This window comes from Neofelis nebulosa, chromosome 9, assembly GCF_028018385.1.
Source record: "Neofelis nebulosa isolate mNeoNeb1 chromosome 9, mNeoNeb1.pri, whole genome shotgun sequence".
Classification (NCBI taxonomy): Eukaryota; Metazoa; Chordata; class Mammalia; order Carnivora; family Felidae; genus Neofelis; species Neofelis nebulosa.
The window spans coordinates 137,908,994-137,922,541 of record NC_080790.1 but is presented as its reverse complement, the minus strand read 5'-3'; the positions used below and the strand labels follow the sequence as shown (position 1 = coordinate 137,922,541).

The following is a 13,548-nucleotide window of genomic DNA, read 5'->3' as shown; positions in this document are numbered from 1 at the left end:
AGCCCTCACCAAGGCGCTGATGCCGGGAGCTGGAAAACGGCTTAACATCTACACAGACAGCCGTTATGCATTTGCCACAGCTCATATTCATGGGGCAATTTATCAGGAGAGGGGGTTATTGACGGCAGAAGGACGGACTACAAAAAATAAGCAGGAGATACTTAACCTGCTTACGGCCTTATGGCTTCCTGCCAAGCTAGCCATTATCCACTGCCAAGGGCACCAAAAAGCTGATAACCCAGTAGCTAGAGGTAATCGAAAGGCTGACCAGGCAGCCAAGGCAGTCGCCCTTACTTCAGTCCCCACCATGACCATACAACTACCGGACCCGGGAGACCCAGTTTTACCAGACCAGCCCAAATACTCCCAGGAGGAGTGACAGTGGATCAAGAAACTCCCCACGGCCCAGGGGATAAAGGGATGGTCGTATACACCTAACAAGGAGCTCGTGCTGCCAGACCGGCTCGGAGTCTCAATATTAGAGCGCATGCATCGGTCTACTCACATGGGGGCCCGAAAATTAAAAGACTTAATCCGACATGCCGGAATCAAGATTCACCAACAGGACACCAAAATAGAGCAAGTTGTATCTGCCTGCAAGACCTGCCAACTCACCAATGCGAGAGCCACGTCAAATAAAAAAAAGGAACCAGGCTCAGAGGCACCAGACCGGAAGTCCAATGGGAAGTCGACTTCACTGAAGTCAAACCAGGAAAGTATGGTTATAAATATCTTTTAGTATTTACAGACACCTTCTCTGGCTGGGTGGAGGCATACCCAACCAAGCATGAAACGGCTCAGACGGTGGCTAAGAAGCTACTAGAAGACATCTTACCCGGGTCTGGTTTTCCTGCCATGGTAGGATCAGACAATGGACCAGCTTTTATCTCGCAGGTAACACAGGCAGTAGCCAAGGCGGTGGGGGCAAACTGGAAATTACCTTGTGCTTATAGGCCCCAGAGCTCAGGACAGGTAGACAGAATGAATAGAACCCTAAAAGAGACCCTTACCAAATTAACCATGGAGACTGGCGGGGACTGGGTGACTCTCCTACCGTACGCCCTTTACTGGGTTAGAAACACTCCTTACACTCTGGGTTTTACTCCTTACGAGATCATGTTTGGCAGGCCACCCCTGTTATTCCCAACCTTCAGGCTGAACTTCTTGCTGAGTTTAAAGATCAAGAACTTTTTCTTTCCTTGAGTGGGCTCCAGAGGGCGCACGAGGACATTTGGCTGCGCCTCCGTGCCATCTACGAGGCTGGGCCGATCCTGACACCTCATCAATACAGGCCGGGAGACTGGGTCTACGTCAAGAGGCACCACCGAGAGACTCTCGAGCCGCGCTGGAAGGGACCCTACGTCGTGGTGTTGACAACCCCCACCGCTCTCAAGGTAGACGGCATCGCGACCTGGGTCCATCACACCCACGCTCGGCCAGCGGACCCCTCCTCGATCCGGAAGGACGTTGTCATGCGATGGGCCATCAGTCGGGACCAACACAACCCGCTCAAGCTCAAGCTACAGCGCATTCGACCCACCTAATATTGGTAACTCTGTTAACTCTGCCTGTCATTGCTCATGCTGCCGGGAGTCCCCACGCCCCCCAAAATGTCACCTGGCAGATCATAGACACCAGCTCGGGGACAATACTTAATCAGACGTCCCAGAGCCACCCCAGGGACACTTGGTTCCCAGAACTTTGCGTACACCTCCAAACTCTGTTCCCCTTGTCACCATAAATGCAGCCGGTCCCATGATTGGGTCCCTAAGCTACATGACAAGGGGGGAATGAAAGGGCGGGCCTACACCGGCCGACTCCATCTTGTTCTGTGTCCTTCACCTTGACCACACCTCCTCCCCTTGAGTAACCCCCCCCTCACCTGCCTAACAGGACTCGGACCCTTCCCCAGGACCCTTCCCCAGCCAATCGGCTGAGGCCATAGCCGTTACCTCACCAACTGCCCCTAGGCCCCAATAAAACCTTTGTCCTTTTGAACAGAGAGGTCCTTTTGAACCTCTCTCCCTGGTATCTCACCGCTGCGTCGGTGCAGGTAGGGGACTGAGCTCGAGCTAGCTCGAATAAAGGCTCTTTGCTTTTGCATCAGACTCGGCTCCCTGGCGGTCTTTGGGGATCACGAATTCTGGGCATAACACTGGCTGCCTCTCCCTCCCTACGCGCCCTCTTTCTCTCTGCTGATGTGATGATATGAAAGCCCTGTTCTCACGCAACCCCCTCCGCCCTGTCACGGGCCCAGGTCAGGCCCGGCAGGTGAGGCCTTGTTCTCCATCTCCGCCTGGGGTGTTTGGACGTCAGATGCATCTGCGTGGGGGAGTGGAGGGTCAGAGCCTGGGGACTCAGCAGGGGAGGGAAGAGGGTCTCTTATCACCTGGTGGAGCCAAGGCCCCAGCCCGTGGCAGTCTTGCCAGGGCCCAGCCCGGGCCTGCAGCCTCCAGAAGGGAGGGCAAAATGCTCATAGGAACGCAAGCCTGTCCCGGCTCTGGACATTTCACGACATCCACATCTAATTCCTTTCAGGGGCCGTAGACGATTCGTAGCGTTGAGACTGCAATGTTTCATCGATCATTTTTAAAGACGGAGGCTGAAAGACCCCCATCCCCTGGGCAGCCCCCCACCCCCCCCCCAGGGACGTTGCTGGCCAGTTTCTAAAAGCTCCCGTAAATCTTCCAGTCGACGGCACACTCGAGCATTATTGATTTGGCTAAAGGATAATTTTTTCGTATGCAAATAGAAATGAACAGGTGGATGTCACTGTAGTGGGTCAAGCCCTGTGGGTAAAACTCCGTGCTGCCCTGTGGTCCCTAAAGGTCCCTTTGGGTGTGTGCTCTGCTGTGTGACCGGGAGGCTCTCAGAGCTCAAGTCCTGGGCCCTTCTGCAGGAAACAGAGAGGAAGGACCTCAGCACGGAGGGGTGGTAGACGAAACACAGCCGTCAGTCAAATTTGAGCTGCAGATAAACACGAAATAATTTTTCAGCCTATGTCCCAGATCTCACATGGGATGAACACAGAGACAAACACAGATGGTTCTATGTCCCAGAACCATCGTCCGACCCCAGCTTGGTGGGGAAGCTGCTCCAGTGGGCGCTGAGCCCCCCAGATGCCGTTTTCTTACAGATCCTGTCAGTTTTATTTTTATTTTATTCTATTTTATTATTTTAATTTTACTTTTCTTTATTTTGAGAGAGTGAGAGCACATGCAGAGGAGGGGCAGAGAGAGAGGAGAAGAGAGAATCCCAAGCAGGCTCTGCACTGACAGATGCGGGGCTCGATCCCATGAACCATGGGATCATGACCTGAGCTGAGATGAAGAGTCAGACACTCATCCTCTCTGTCTCTCTCTCAAAAATAAAGGAAGAAACATTAATTAAAAAAAAAATAAAATAAAAAGGGAGCGCCTGGGTGGCTCAGTCGACTGCGGCTCAGGTCATGATCTCGCGGTTTGTGGGTTCAAGCCCCGCGTCGGGCTCTGTGCTGACAGCTGGGAGCCTGGAGCCTGCTTTGAATTCTCTCTCCCTCTCTCTGTGTGTCAAAAATCAATGAACATTACAAAAATAATAAAAAAAGAAAGAGTCGGACACTTAACCGACTGAGCCCCCAGGCTCCCCAGATCCGATCAGTTTTAGAGGTGCTTTGCCAGGCTCACCTGGAGCAGTGGGCTCAGGAGGACGACCAGCCTCTCTGGGGGATCCCCAAGCGCCCAAGCTCAGCCAGATGAGAGTAAAAGCGGGTCTGGAGGGGCTGCAGGGGTGCGGCTGACAGCCTCCCCCCGGGCCGGCCCATCTCCCGGCAGTTTCCACCTTCCCTGACAGCGGGAGGTGCCGGCAGTGACACTAAGGCCACTGGTTCTCCCGCGGATAATCGAGGGCTGGCGAGGGGTCCGTCACCACCTGGCTGGCGCGTTCAGCTAGTCGTTGTGTGTGGCCCGCTGTTGCAACGGGACTGGGGACGTCTCTCATGAGGCGCCTGAGTCCCCGCGGACACCGCCCGGGACCCCCGGGATGCCGCGGCAGAACCCCTGGGGCCAGGGAGCACCTTGCCAGCCGTCACGCCTGGGAGCCGGCACCGCCCCGGGGCAGCGGGGCCGAGGAGCCCGTGCGCTCCCACCCGCCTCGGTGCGCGGCACCGGTGACGTCACTCACCGCACCAAGGTGCCAGCACGTGGCATCCGTTCTGTCACCTGAACTCTTCTGCCTGCTCCGCCGCGTCTCGGTAGCAAAGTGGCCAAGGCAGACGCGGCACCGTGAGGTGCTGGGCAGAACGGCTTTCCTCACGGGAGAAGAGGCAGAGGGATCGGCTTCCGCAGCGGGCATCACGCCCCCGGGGCCCCGAGTCCCTCCCAGGAGCAGACACGGGGCCATCGGCCTGCACGCACCCCTCTCGCGCTGCACCCGAAGGACCCCGTGCCCTCCCCACGGGGGACAGACGGAGCAGCGCTGGGCCAGGTGCCACGGGACGCACACGCGTCAGCAGAACAGAGGAGCACGCGGGGAGCGTGACGGGGGGGACAGATGCTCTGCACCAGGGGACATGAGGACTCTGCCTCCTGGCGAGGAGGAGCTCCAGGCCCCTGTCCCCGTCCCCACGTAGCCGCGCGGGGGTCGAAAGTCGGCACGCGAGAGGCCTCTCCCAATAATCACCACGATCCGGCAACCCCACCTCCGAGAACAAACCCAAAAGAAGTGAGAACAGGGTCTCGGAGAGATATTCGCGCACCCGCGTTCACAACAGCGTTACTCACAACAGACAAAAGTTGGAAGCCGCCCAGACATCCGTGGAGGGCGGCCGCGCAGGCAAATGTGTAGATGTGCCATGGGAGGTTATTCAGCCTAAGAAGGAAGGAAACCGCCGTGCTCGTGGCTGAACCGCGAGGGCGTTAGGCTAACAGGGCGCCTCCCCCCACGCGCCGCGTGTCGAGAACATTCCCACTCCGAAAGCACAGCAGGGCCGCGGGGGGCTGGGGTGCAGCTGTTCAGTGGGGGCAGACTTCCAGTTTCTCGGGTCTGCCACACGACAAGCCACACGCTGGAAAACGGTAAGGGTGGTAAGTTTGATGTGTTTTTGCGACCATCAATAAAGAGCATCTGTTTATTGTCCTAAAACTGCTGTGTGCAGACTCAGGGTGGGTCTCGCGACTTGCGTACTGAGTCCCAGGACGCTGGCCTCCCAAAGAGGCCCTCGTCCTCCAAACCGGTGAGGACAGTAGGTTGCACGGCCAAGGGGGACGAAGGCTGCAGAATTAAGGTGGCCCATCCGCCTAGCTTTGAATGGGGGGATCGTCCCGGATTACCGGGGTGAGCCTGACGTAATCACAAAGATCCTTAAAAGAGGAATGAGGAGGCCAAGGAGGTCAGAGGGCTGTGACATGAGGGGGTGTCATCCTGTGCTGTGGATGGAATCGTGTGTCCCCAAAATGCATAAGCTAAAGCCCTAGGTCCTGGTGTGACCAGAACTGGATCTAGGGGCTTCAGGGGGCGATTAAGGTCAGACTCGGCCATCGGGTGGGGTGCCCCAATCCCATAGGACTGTGGCTCCCACTCTCTCCACCACGTGGGGACAAGAGGAGAGCCACTGTCTCCAGCCAGGGTGTGAGAACATACCAGAAGCCACTAGAAACCAACCGGACCATATCTACATCTGGGACTTCTCACATCCAGAGCTGTGAGGCAGTACGTGTCTGTGGTCAAAGCCCTCCATTCTGCAGAGGCTGAACTGGCGGGCACTGGCTTTGAAGACAGAAGAAGCAGGGGGAGGGGGTGCAGCTAGCAACGGGAGAGAGCCAGGAAATCACTTCTCCCTTAGAGTCTCCAGAAGGAACAAAGCCCTGCCGACACCCGTGTCAGACCCCCCCTGCCACAGAACCGTGAGGTAATAGATTTGCGTTGTTTTAAACCACCGATTTTGTGTTAATTTGTTGTGGCAGCAATAAAAAACTAACACCTATACCAAGCTTGAATGAAAAAATGTTAGGCTTTCCCTCAGCCTAACATCTGTGGTTTTAGATTCTAGCATATTCTCTTAACCTCTTTAGAACTTGCAGTACGAGTCCAGTTGTTTTCAAAGTCTTTCATAATAGCCCCCAATTGTTATACATCTCTTTTCCTCGGTCTTCCTTCTCTTCCTTGCCCACGGACACAGTGAGGGAAACTACCCACAGAATTCGGGATTTGGTTGTACAATGGCTTTGCGTGAGGTCATAATGATTTTTGCTTTGTTTCCAAAATTGACTCCATTATGGTGCTTACCCAGATGCTGTGAGCTGTGTTAGTTTAGGAGCAGTGATAAAGCCAACGTCTGTGGGAATGACATACAATGGCTCTTTATTGCCTTTGTAACTGATTCCTCATAGTTATTGTGAATGCAGAGTTTCGGTCCCTAAATGTAAATATGTAACTGAGGCTCATCTGCCATATTTTAATTGGTTTACAGTGCATGGAGGAATTTGCATGCATTCTGCCACCTGGAAGAACTTTACATCATCTGTGAAGTTGGATATTTACCAACACACTCTCTATATAGCTACAGTGTAATATGATTTTAAATAGACACCAGCCCTTCCCAACACTCCACACTGGTAGTTTGAGAATAATCTCCCTGTGGAAACTGGAAGGAGCTTTTTGTTTTATGCATTTTTCACCTAGGTTATTAGGTGCATATGCGTTTATGTTGTTATATAACTTCCTGGTGGGTTAACCCATTTATCATAGTGAAATGACTCTCTTTATCTCCAGTAATGTGTCTTAACTTAAAGTCTACTTCATCTGGAGCTTAGTGTCAGTATAGATAAGCCAACTTGCTTCTGGTTAGTTCTTCCATTTATCGATTTCAACAGTCCACTTCACATTTTCTCTGCCCTAGGTTAGGTAGTGTACCTTGAAAACAGCAACAAGTATGTGTGGCTTCTTTTTATCCAGTCTGGAAATCTTTGTCTTTTAATTGGATTATTTAATCCATTTATATTACATAAAGTTCACAATTCTTTGGATTTATTTCTTATCCTCTTACTGTTGGTTTTGCTTTTGCCCTACATTTATTATCTCCATTTATTCTCTTCATTCTTGCCTTTAAAAAATTAATCAAGTATGTTATATATTCCATTTTGCCCCTCTAATAGTGTGGTGGCTATAAATGTTTTTACTATACTTCAAGCCAAGATAAACAACCCCTGTAGAACAAATTATAAGCCCATTCTGGAGTCCAGAAGGCAGTCAGCCTAGAAGATAGCAATCTCGAAGCATCTTTTGATGGCAGAGAGAGGAGAAATGGCAGTGGCAATTTTGATAAATTTTCTGGTCTGTAGTTTGAATGATTCTTGTGATAGCAGTCGATATTCTTGTAACGGAACCCAAGGCTATCTGCCTGATGCACAGAAAAGCCAATCACTGGGACATCAGGTACACAGCAAGGAAAGAGTTTATTCGAGAGGCAGCCAAATGAGGAGATGGGAGGGCAAGCCTCAAATCCACCTCCCAACAGGGGGAAAGAACAAGTTTTTTTATAATCATAAGAGTTGAGATTACATATTGGTGTAAAGGGTGGGGAGACATGACTATCCATGAGGAATGGTGGACCCTGAGCATTGTGCGAATACCTATGTAAGATACATCCCATGTTCACTTTGGGGTGGGGACTTAACATCAGGATGAGGCAAAATTCAGCCCCTAATGCCAGGAGGTGACCTTAGGACGACAAGGGGAAGGGGTCATGGGCATATGCTCCAAGAGGTGGTATAAACTGGATGGGGTCTTGGGCTCGTCATCTTGGGTAAGGAATGCACGGCCTTGCTTGTTCAAAGGCTAAGACTGTATCAGGTGACCTTGAGTCTAGCTTCTGCAGAGACAGCCTGTGGGTTCATTAGCGGGGTCTGAAAAGACACAGTAGCCGCTTTGGGGGAAACAATTCTCTGAAAAACAAGTTTCAACCCCACACTGCCGTAGGTATGAAAGTTGTCCAAACATGATCCATTGTGGTGATCTCTCTAAAGTTTATATGAAGTCATTCAGCTTTAGCTTGTAGGGCTTTGGGGGAAAAGGCAACTTTATTTAAGATTGAATTCAAAATTTGTTAAAAACAGATACAAATAAAAAGGCAATTTTAGATGTTAATAATATTATGTCAGAAGCATGGGAGAAAAATTGAAAATGTTAATTATTGGGGCACCTGGTGGCTCAGTAGGCTAAGCTTAAGACTTCGGCTTAGGTCGTGGTCTCACGGTTCGTGAATTTGAGGGCCATGTTGGGATCTGTGCTGACAGCACAGTTTATTTACCCACTCGGCTACTAAGAGACATCTTGGTTGCTTCCAAGTTTCGGCAATTATGAATAAAGCCACCATAAAATATATGTGTGCAGGTTTTCGTGTGGCCATTCTGAGAGGTGTGTAGTGGCATCTCGTTGTTGTTTTAATTCCCATTTCCCCGATGAGTAGGACGTGAAGCATCTTTTCATATGACTATTTGCATTTCTATATCTTCTTTGGGGAGGTTGGGATGCTTGGCCCATTCTTCAACCAGGTTGTGTGTTTTCTTATGGTTGAGTTTTAAGAGTTCTCTGAAAAAAAAAAAAAGAGTTCTCTGCATGGTTTGGTGGTAGCTTATGGTTGAATTTTAAGAGTTCTCTGTATGGGTTGGTGGTAGTCCTTCATCAGATGTGTCTTTTGAGAATATTTTTCCCACAGTCTGTGGCTCTTCTCATTTTTTGACTCCCATTCATGAAGACTGACCAGGCGACAGCCACTGCTGAGTCCCGATCTGCCCACAGCAGAGACCAACACTGAATCCCCAATATGGCACCATTCCCTGGGCACTTGGGGCTCCCCGTGCCTCTGAATCAACAGGCAAAGAAGGGAGTGACAGCGTTGGCTACAGTGATTGATCCTGACTACCGAGGGAAATTTGGACTGCTACTCCCCAGAGGAGGTGAGGAAGAGCATGTTGGGATACAGGACATCCAGGAGGCCTACTAATGGCTCAGACTCTCCAGGAATGAGAGTTTGGGTCACCTGCCAGGAAAGCACCACAAGCAGCTGGGGCAATGGGAGCACTGAATGGGGAGTGGGAGGAGCAGATTCTAAATAGCCACTGTGACTGCGTGACCCGTTGTAGGAAGTGAGGGCTGCAATTGTCATGAGCGTTTCCTCTCATTTTGTCATGAATAACTTTATGTATATACAGATCTGTATCGGGCAAATATCCTTGCCTTCTTTCCTCTCGTATTTCCTTATCATGTAATGTAAGCTTTATTCAGTTTATGTAAGTGATTACGTAGCATTAATTTTCCATAATAGTATATGTGAGTTATAACTTATCAGGAGGAGAGTAAACGTCACTCAAGGACTAGCCTTCCTCCTCTGCGGAAGGAATTAGTGCATTTCTGATGTACGCAGGATGGTGGTTGTATCACGTTGGGAGAAATTATTACCTCGTTATTGTCTTTATTTGGAGAGTAGGTTTGGTTTAAGGGGATGGATATGGGTGCCCAGGTGACAAGCAGGGGAAGTGTGGTGATTAATTTTGTGTCACCTTGACTGGGCTAAGGGGTGCTTAGCTGGCGAAACATTATTTCTGGGGGTGTGTCTATGATGGTGTTTCCAGCGGAGATTAGCATGTGAATCAGTAGACTGAATTAAGAAGATGGCCTCACCAGTGCAGGTGGACACCATCCAAGTCACTGGGAGCCTGAATGTAACCAAAAACCAGAGGAAGGGAGAATTTGTTCTCTCTGCTTGAGCTGAGACATCTGTCTTCTGCCCTAAGACATCTGTGCTTCTGGTTCTAGGGCATTTGGATTCAGACTGGGACTCAGCATCGCCCCCCACCCTCAGATTCCCAACCCATCTATGCCACTGAATCACATCAGCAACTTTCCTGGGTCTCCAGCATGCAGACAGCACATGCTTGGACTTCTCAGCCACATAACTGCATGAGCCAATCCTATAATAAATTCTCTCCTCCCTCCCTCTCTCCCCCCCTTCCTTTCTGCCTGCATGCCTTCCTTTCCATCTATCTATCTATTTCTGTCTATCATCTGTCAATCTATCATCTGTCTATTATCTATCAACCTATCATCTATCTATCTATCTATCTATCTATTATCATCTCTTGGTTCTGTTTCTCTGGAGATCCTGACTTAGCAGGATTCTTGTTAAATTGGACAGCGCAGAGGTGAACAAGGATTCCAGAAGTCAGAGCTAGTTGGGTAGTGTTTGGTCAACCAGAGCATTTTTGTCCCTGTGGTGTGACACACGTGTGCTTGCACATTTGAAGGCCATTATGTTTGTGGCCATTTGTTTTACACATTAAAAATCACTACCGTACGACCCAGCAATTGCACTACTAGGTATTTATCCAGAGGATACAAAAATGCTCATTTGGAGGGGCACATGCACCCCGATGTTTATAGCAGTGCTATCAACAGTAGCCAGATTATGGAAAGACCCCAAATGTCCATCGACTGATGAATCGATAAGGAAGATGTGGTATAGACACCCAATGGAATATTACTCGGCGATCAAAAAGAATGAAATCTTGCCATTTGCAACTACGTGCATGGAACTATAGGGTATTATGCTAAGCGAAATAAGTCAGTCAGAGAAAGACAAATATATGATTACACACATGTGGAATTTAAGAAACAAAATAGATGAACATAGGGGAAGGGAAGGGAAAAAAAAGATAAAAAACAGAGAGGAAGGCAAACCATAAGAGACTCTTAAATACAGAGAACAATCTGAGGGTTGCTGGAGGGGAGGGGAGTGGGGGGATGGGCTAGATGGGGGATGGGCACGAAGGAGGGCTCGTGTTGGGACGAGCACTGGGCGTCTTATGCAAGTGACGAGTCACTGGGCTCTGCTCCTGAAACCGATACTACACTGTTAACTGGCTTGAATTTAAATGAAAGAAAACAAGAAAAAGAAAAAACTCGATACACTGCCTAAGATTCCCCTTTGCTTTTTGGCGACTTTCCGTCTCATTTTTCTGCCTCCTGACCCCACGTCATAAACGTGTGGCCAACTCCCTGTGGCTTTTCTCCGGATCTGGCACTGCAGTCCTCGCTGACTTGGCACTCCTGAATCCCAGCTGCCGTCTCCCCAGGCCTGTGGGATTTCCAGAAACCCTGGTGGCCCCACTGCCTCTTTGCAGGGACCTGGGTTTCTCGGTCTCTCCCTCGTGTTAGGAGTCAGCAGACGCCTGAAGGGAGAGCAGAATGTGGGCTCCCACAGCTCTTTCTTCCCTTTGCTTGGAGACCTTAGCCCCGAACGTCCTGGCCACCCGACAGCTCTCCGCACGTCACCCAGACCCTCCTTGCCTTTTCCTGATGTTCTCAGGCAGCGACAGCCCAGGGCAGCTGCTCTGCGGAAATCTCCCGGATCCTAGAGGCTTCACCTCTGGCTATGCCACCTCCCGAATACAAATAATACAGAGTGCCAAGTCAGAGCGGGTCGTAGGGCGTCCGGAATCTGTTCTGATTTTATTATATCACTTCTGTGGATTCCGAAGGGCAGGGTGTCTCATGCTGTGTCTGCGGATGTTGCACAAGTAGTCCAGAAGGTCTCAGCGTCCTCGGAGGATTTTTCAAATTTCTGTGTTTTCATTTCCAAAGTAGTTTTTAAAAATCTATCGCCAGTTATTAAAAACAAAACAAAACAAAACAAAACAAAAAGCTCCTCACTCAGTGTTATTTGCAGTTGAGAACATATTCCTAAAAGGCCTTGGATTTTTCCACCATGATTTCACAGTCTGGGGCCACACATTCACTTAGGGGACGGAGGGCTCTCTTCAGGTTGAGGGAGAACCCTTCCTTCAGAGGAAATCCCACACCAGGCAAGGGGGCCGGCGCGACAGAAACAGGTGCATCTCCGCGAAGTCGGTGTCTCCTGTGGTCGTTGAGAGACGTCCCTGCAAGGATTCCTCTGACATTTATGCTGAGGCTTCTGTAAGGAGAGATGACCTTTCATTGGCTCCCAGCAGGGACGAGATAGTTCAACATGGTGCATGCAGTGTGATAGCCACATATTAACAATGCAAGCAATGATATTTGTGGTGTGTCCCTTGTATATTATTATTTTTTTTTAATTTATTTTTTGGGACAGAGAGAGACAGAGCATGAACGGGGGAGGGTCAGAGAGAGGGAGACACAGAATCGGAAACAGGCTCCAGGCTCCAAGCCATCAGCCCAGAGCCTGACGCGGGGCTCGAACTCATGGACCGTGAGATCGTGACCTGGCTGAAGTCGGACGCTTAACCGACTGCGCCACCCAGGCGCCCCATATTATTTTTTAATGTCTATTTATTTACTGTGAGACAGAATGAGAGTGAGTGGGCAGAGAGAGAGAGAGAGAGAGAGAGGGAATCCCAAGTAGGCTCTGAGCTATCAGCACAGAGCCCCACATGGGGCTCGAACTCATGAACGGTGAGATCATGACCCGAGCTGAAAATCAAGAGTCAGACTGAGCCACCCAGGGGCCCCTCCCTTGTCTATTCTTTAAGAACATTTGAATTGTGCCATCTACCCCACATCTCTGTTCCTGTTTCAGTATAAAAGTAATTATCCACAGCCCTCTCGGGAAAGGTACTATTTTTACATTGGGAATCTGGAGAAGGTTCCAGAGTGCACCTGCCCCTCAAGTGGCCCTGCTCTGGTGGCAGCTGGGCTCAGCGGTTCCTGGCCTTCACGGACGGGGTTCCCTGACCTGGGTCAAACCCATGTTGCTATCGGAGACTCCCGGAACCTCATGCCCCCTCTGCAGCCGGGAGAGGGTACCCGGGTCTTCTGGTGGCACAGACGCCTCCACACCTGCTCGACCTAGTGTGCTCACTTCCTCAGGTGCTCCCGGTCACACACCCACGTCTCAGGCCTTGTCACCGCCATTCCTGCCTCTCTTGAATGCTGCTGACCTCCCCTGTTCAGTGTTGACCTCCCCCTTTCAGTGCTGACCTCCCCCGTTCGGTACTGACCTCCCCCGTTCGGTGCTGACCTCCCCTGTTCGGTGTTGACCTCCCCCATTTGGTGCTGACCTCCCCCATTCGGTGCTGACCTCCCCCATTTGGTGCTGACCTCCCCCGTTCGGTGCTGACCTCCCCCATTTGGTGCTGACCTCCCCCGTTCGGTGCTGACCTCCCCCGTTTGGTGCTGACCTCCCCCGTTCGGTGCTGACCTCCCCTATTCAGTGTTGACCTCCCCCGTTCAGTGTTGATCTCCCCCATTGGGTGCTGACCTCCCCCCCATTTGGTGCTGACCTCCCCCATTCGGTGCTGACCTCCCCCATTCGGTGCTGACCTCCCCCGTTCAGTGCTGATCCCCCCCAACGGTGTTGTGTTGACCTCCCCCGTTTGGTGCTGACCTCCCCCGTTTGGTGCTGACCTCCCCTGTTCAGTGTTGATCTCCCCCATTGGGTGCTGACCTCCCCCGTTCAGTGCTGACCTCCCCCATTCGGTGCTGACCTCCCCTATTCAGTGTTGACCTCCCCCGTTCGGTGCTGACCTCCCCAATTTGGTGCTGACCTCCCCCGTTCGGTGCTGATCTCCCCCA

The 13,548-nt window shown here is 51.0% G+C and overlaps 1 protein-coding gene across 1 annotated transcript; it reads left to right on the top strand.

Annotated features, from left to right (window-relative positions):
* Positions 1 to 382: 382 nt before the first annotated feature.
* LOC131486371 (uncharacterized) lies at positions 383 to 1,969 on the top strand (the record flags this gene model as incomplete). Its single annotated transcript, XM_058686418.1, is given in 3 exon segments — positions 383 to 637; positions 640 to 1,152; positions 1,155 to 1,969. Coding segments are annotated over 3 exon segments (1,158 nt in total), but the record flags the coding sequence as incomplete, so codon positions are not given.
* Positions 1,970 to 13,548: the final 11,579 nt, after the last annotated feature.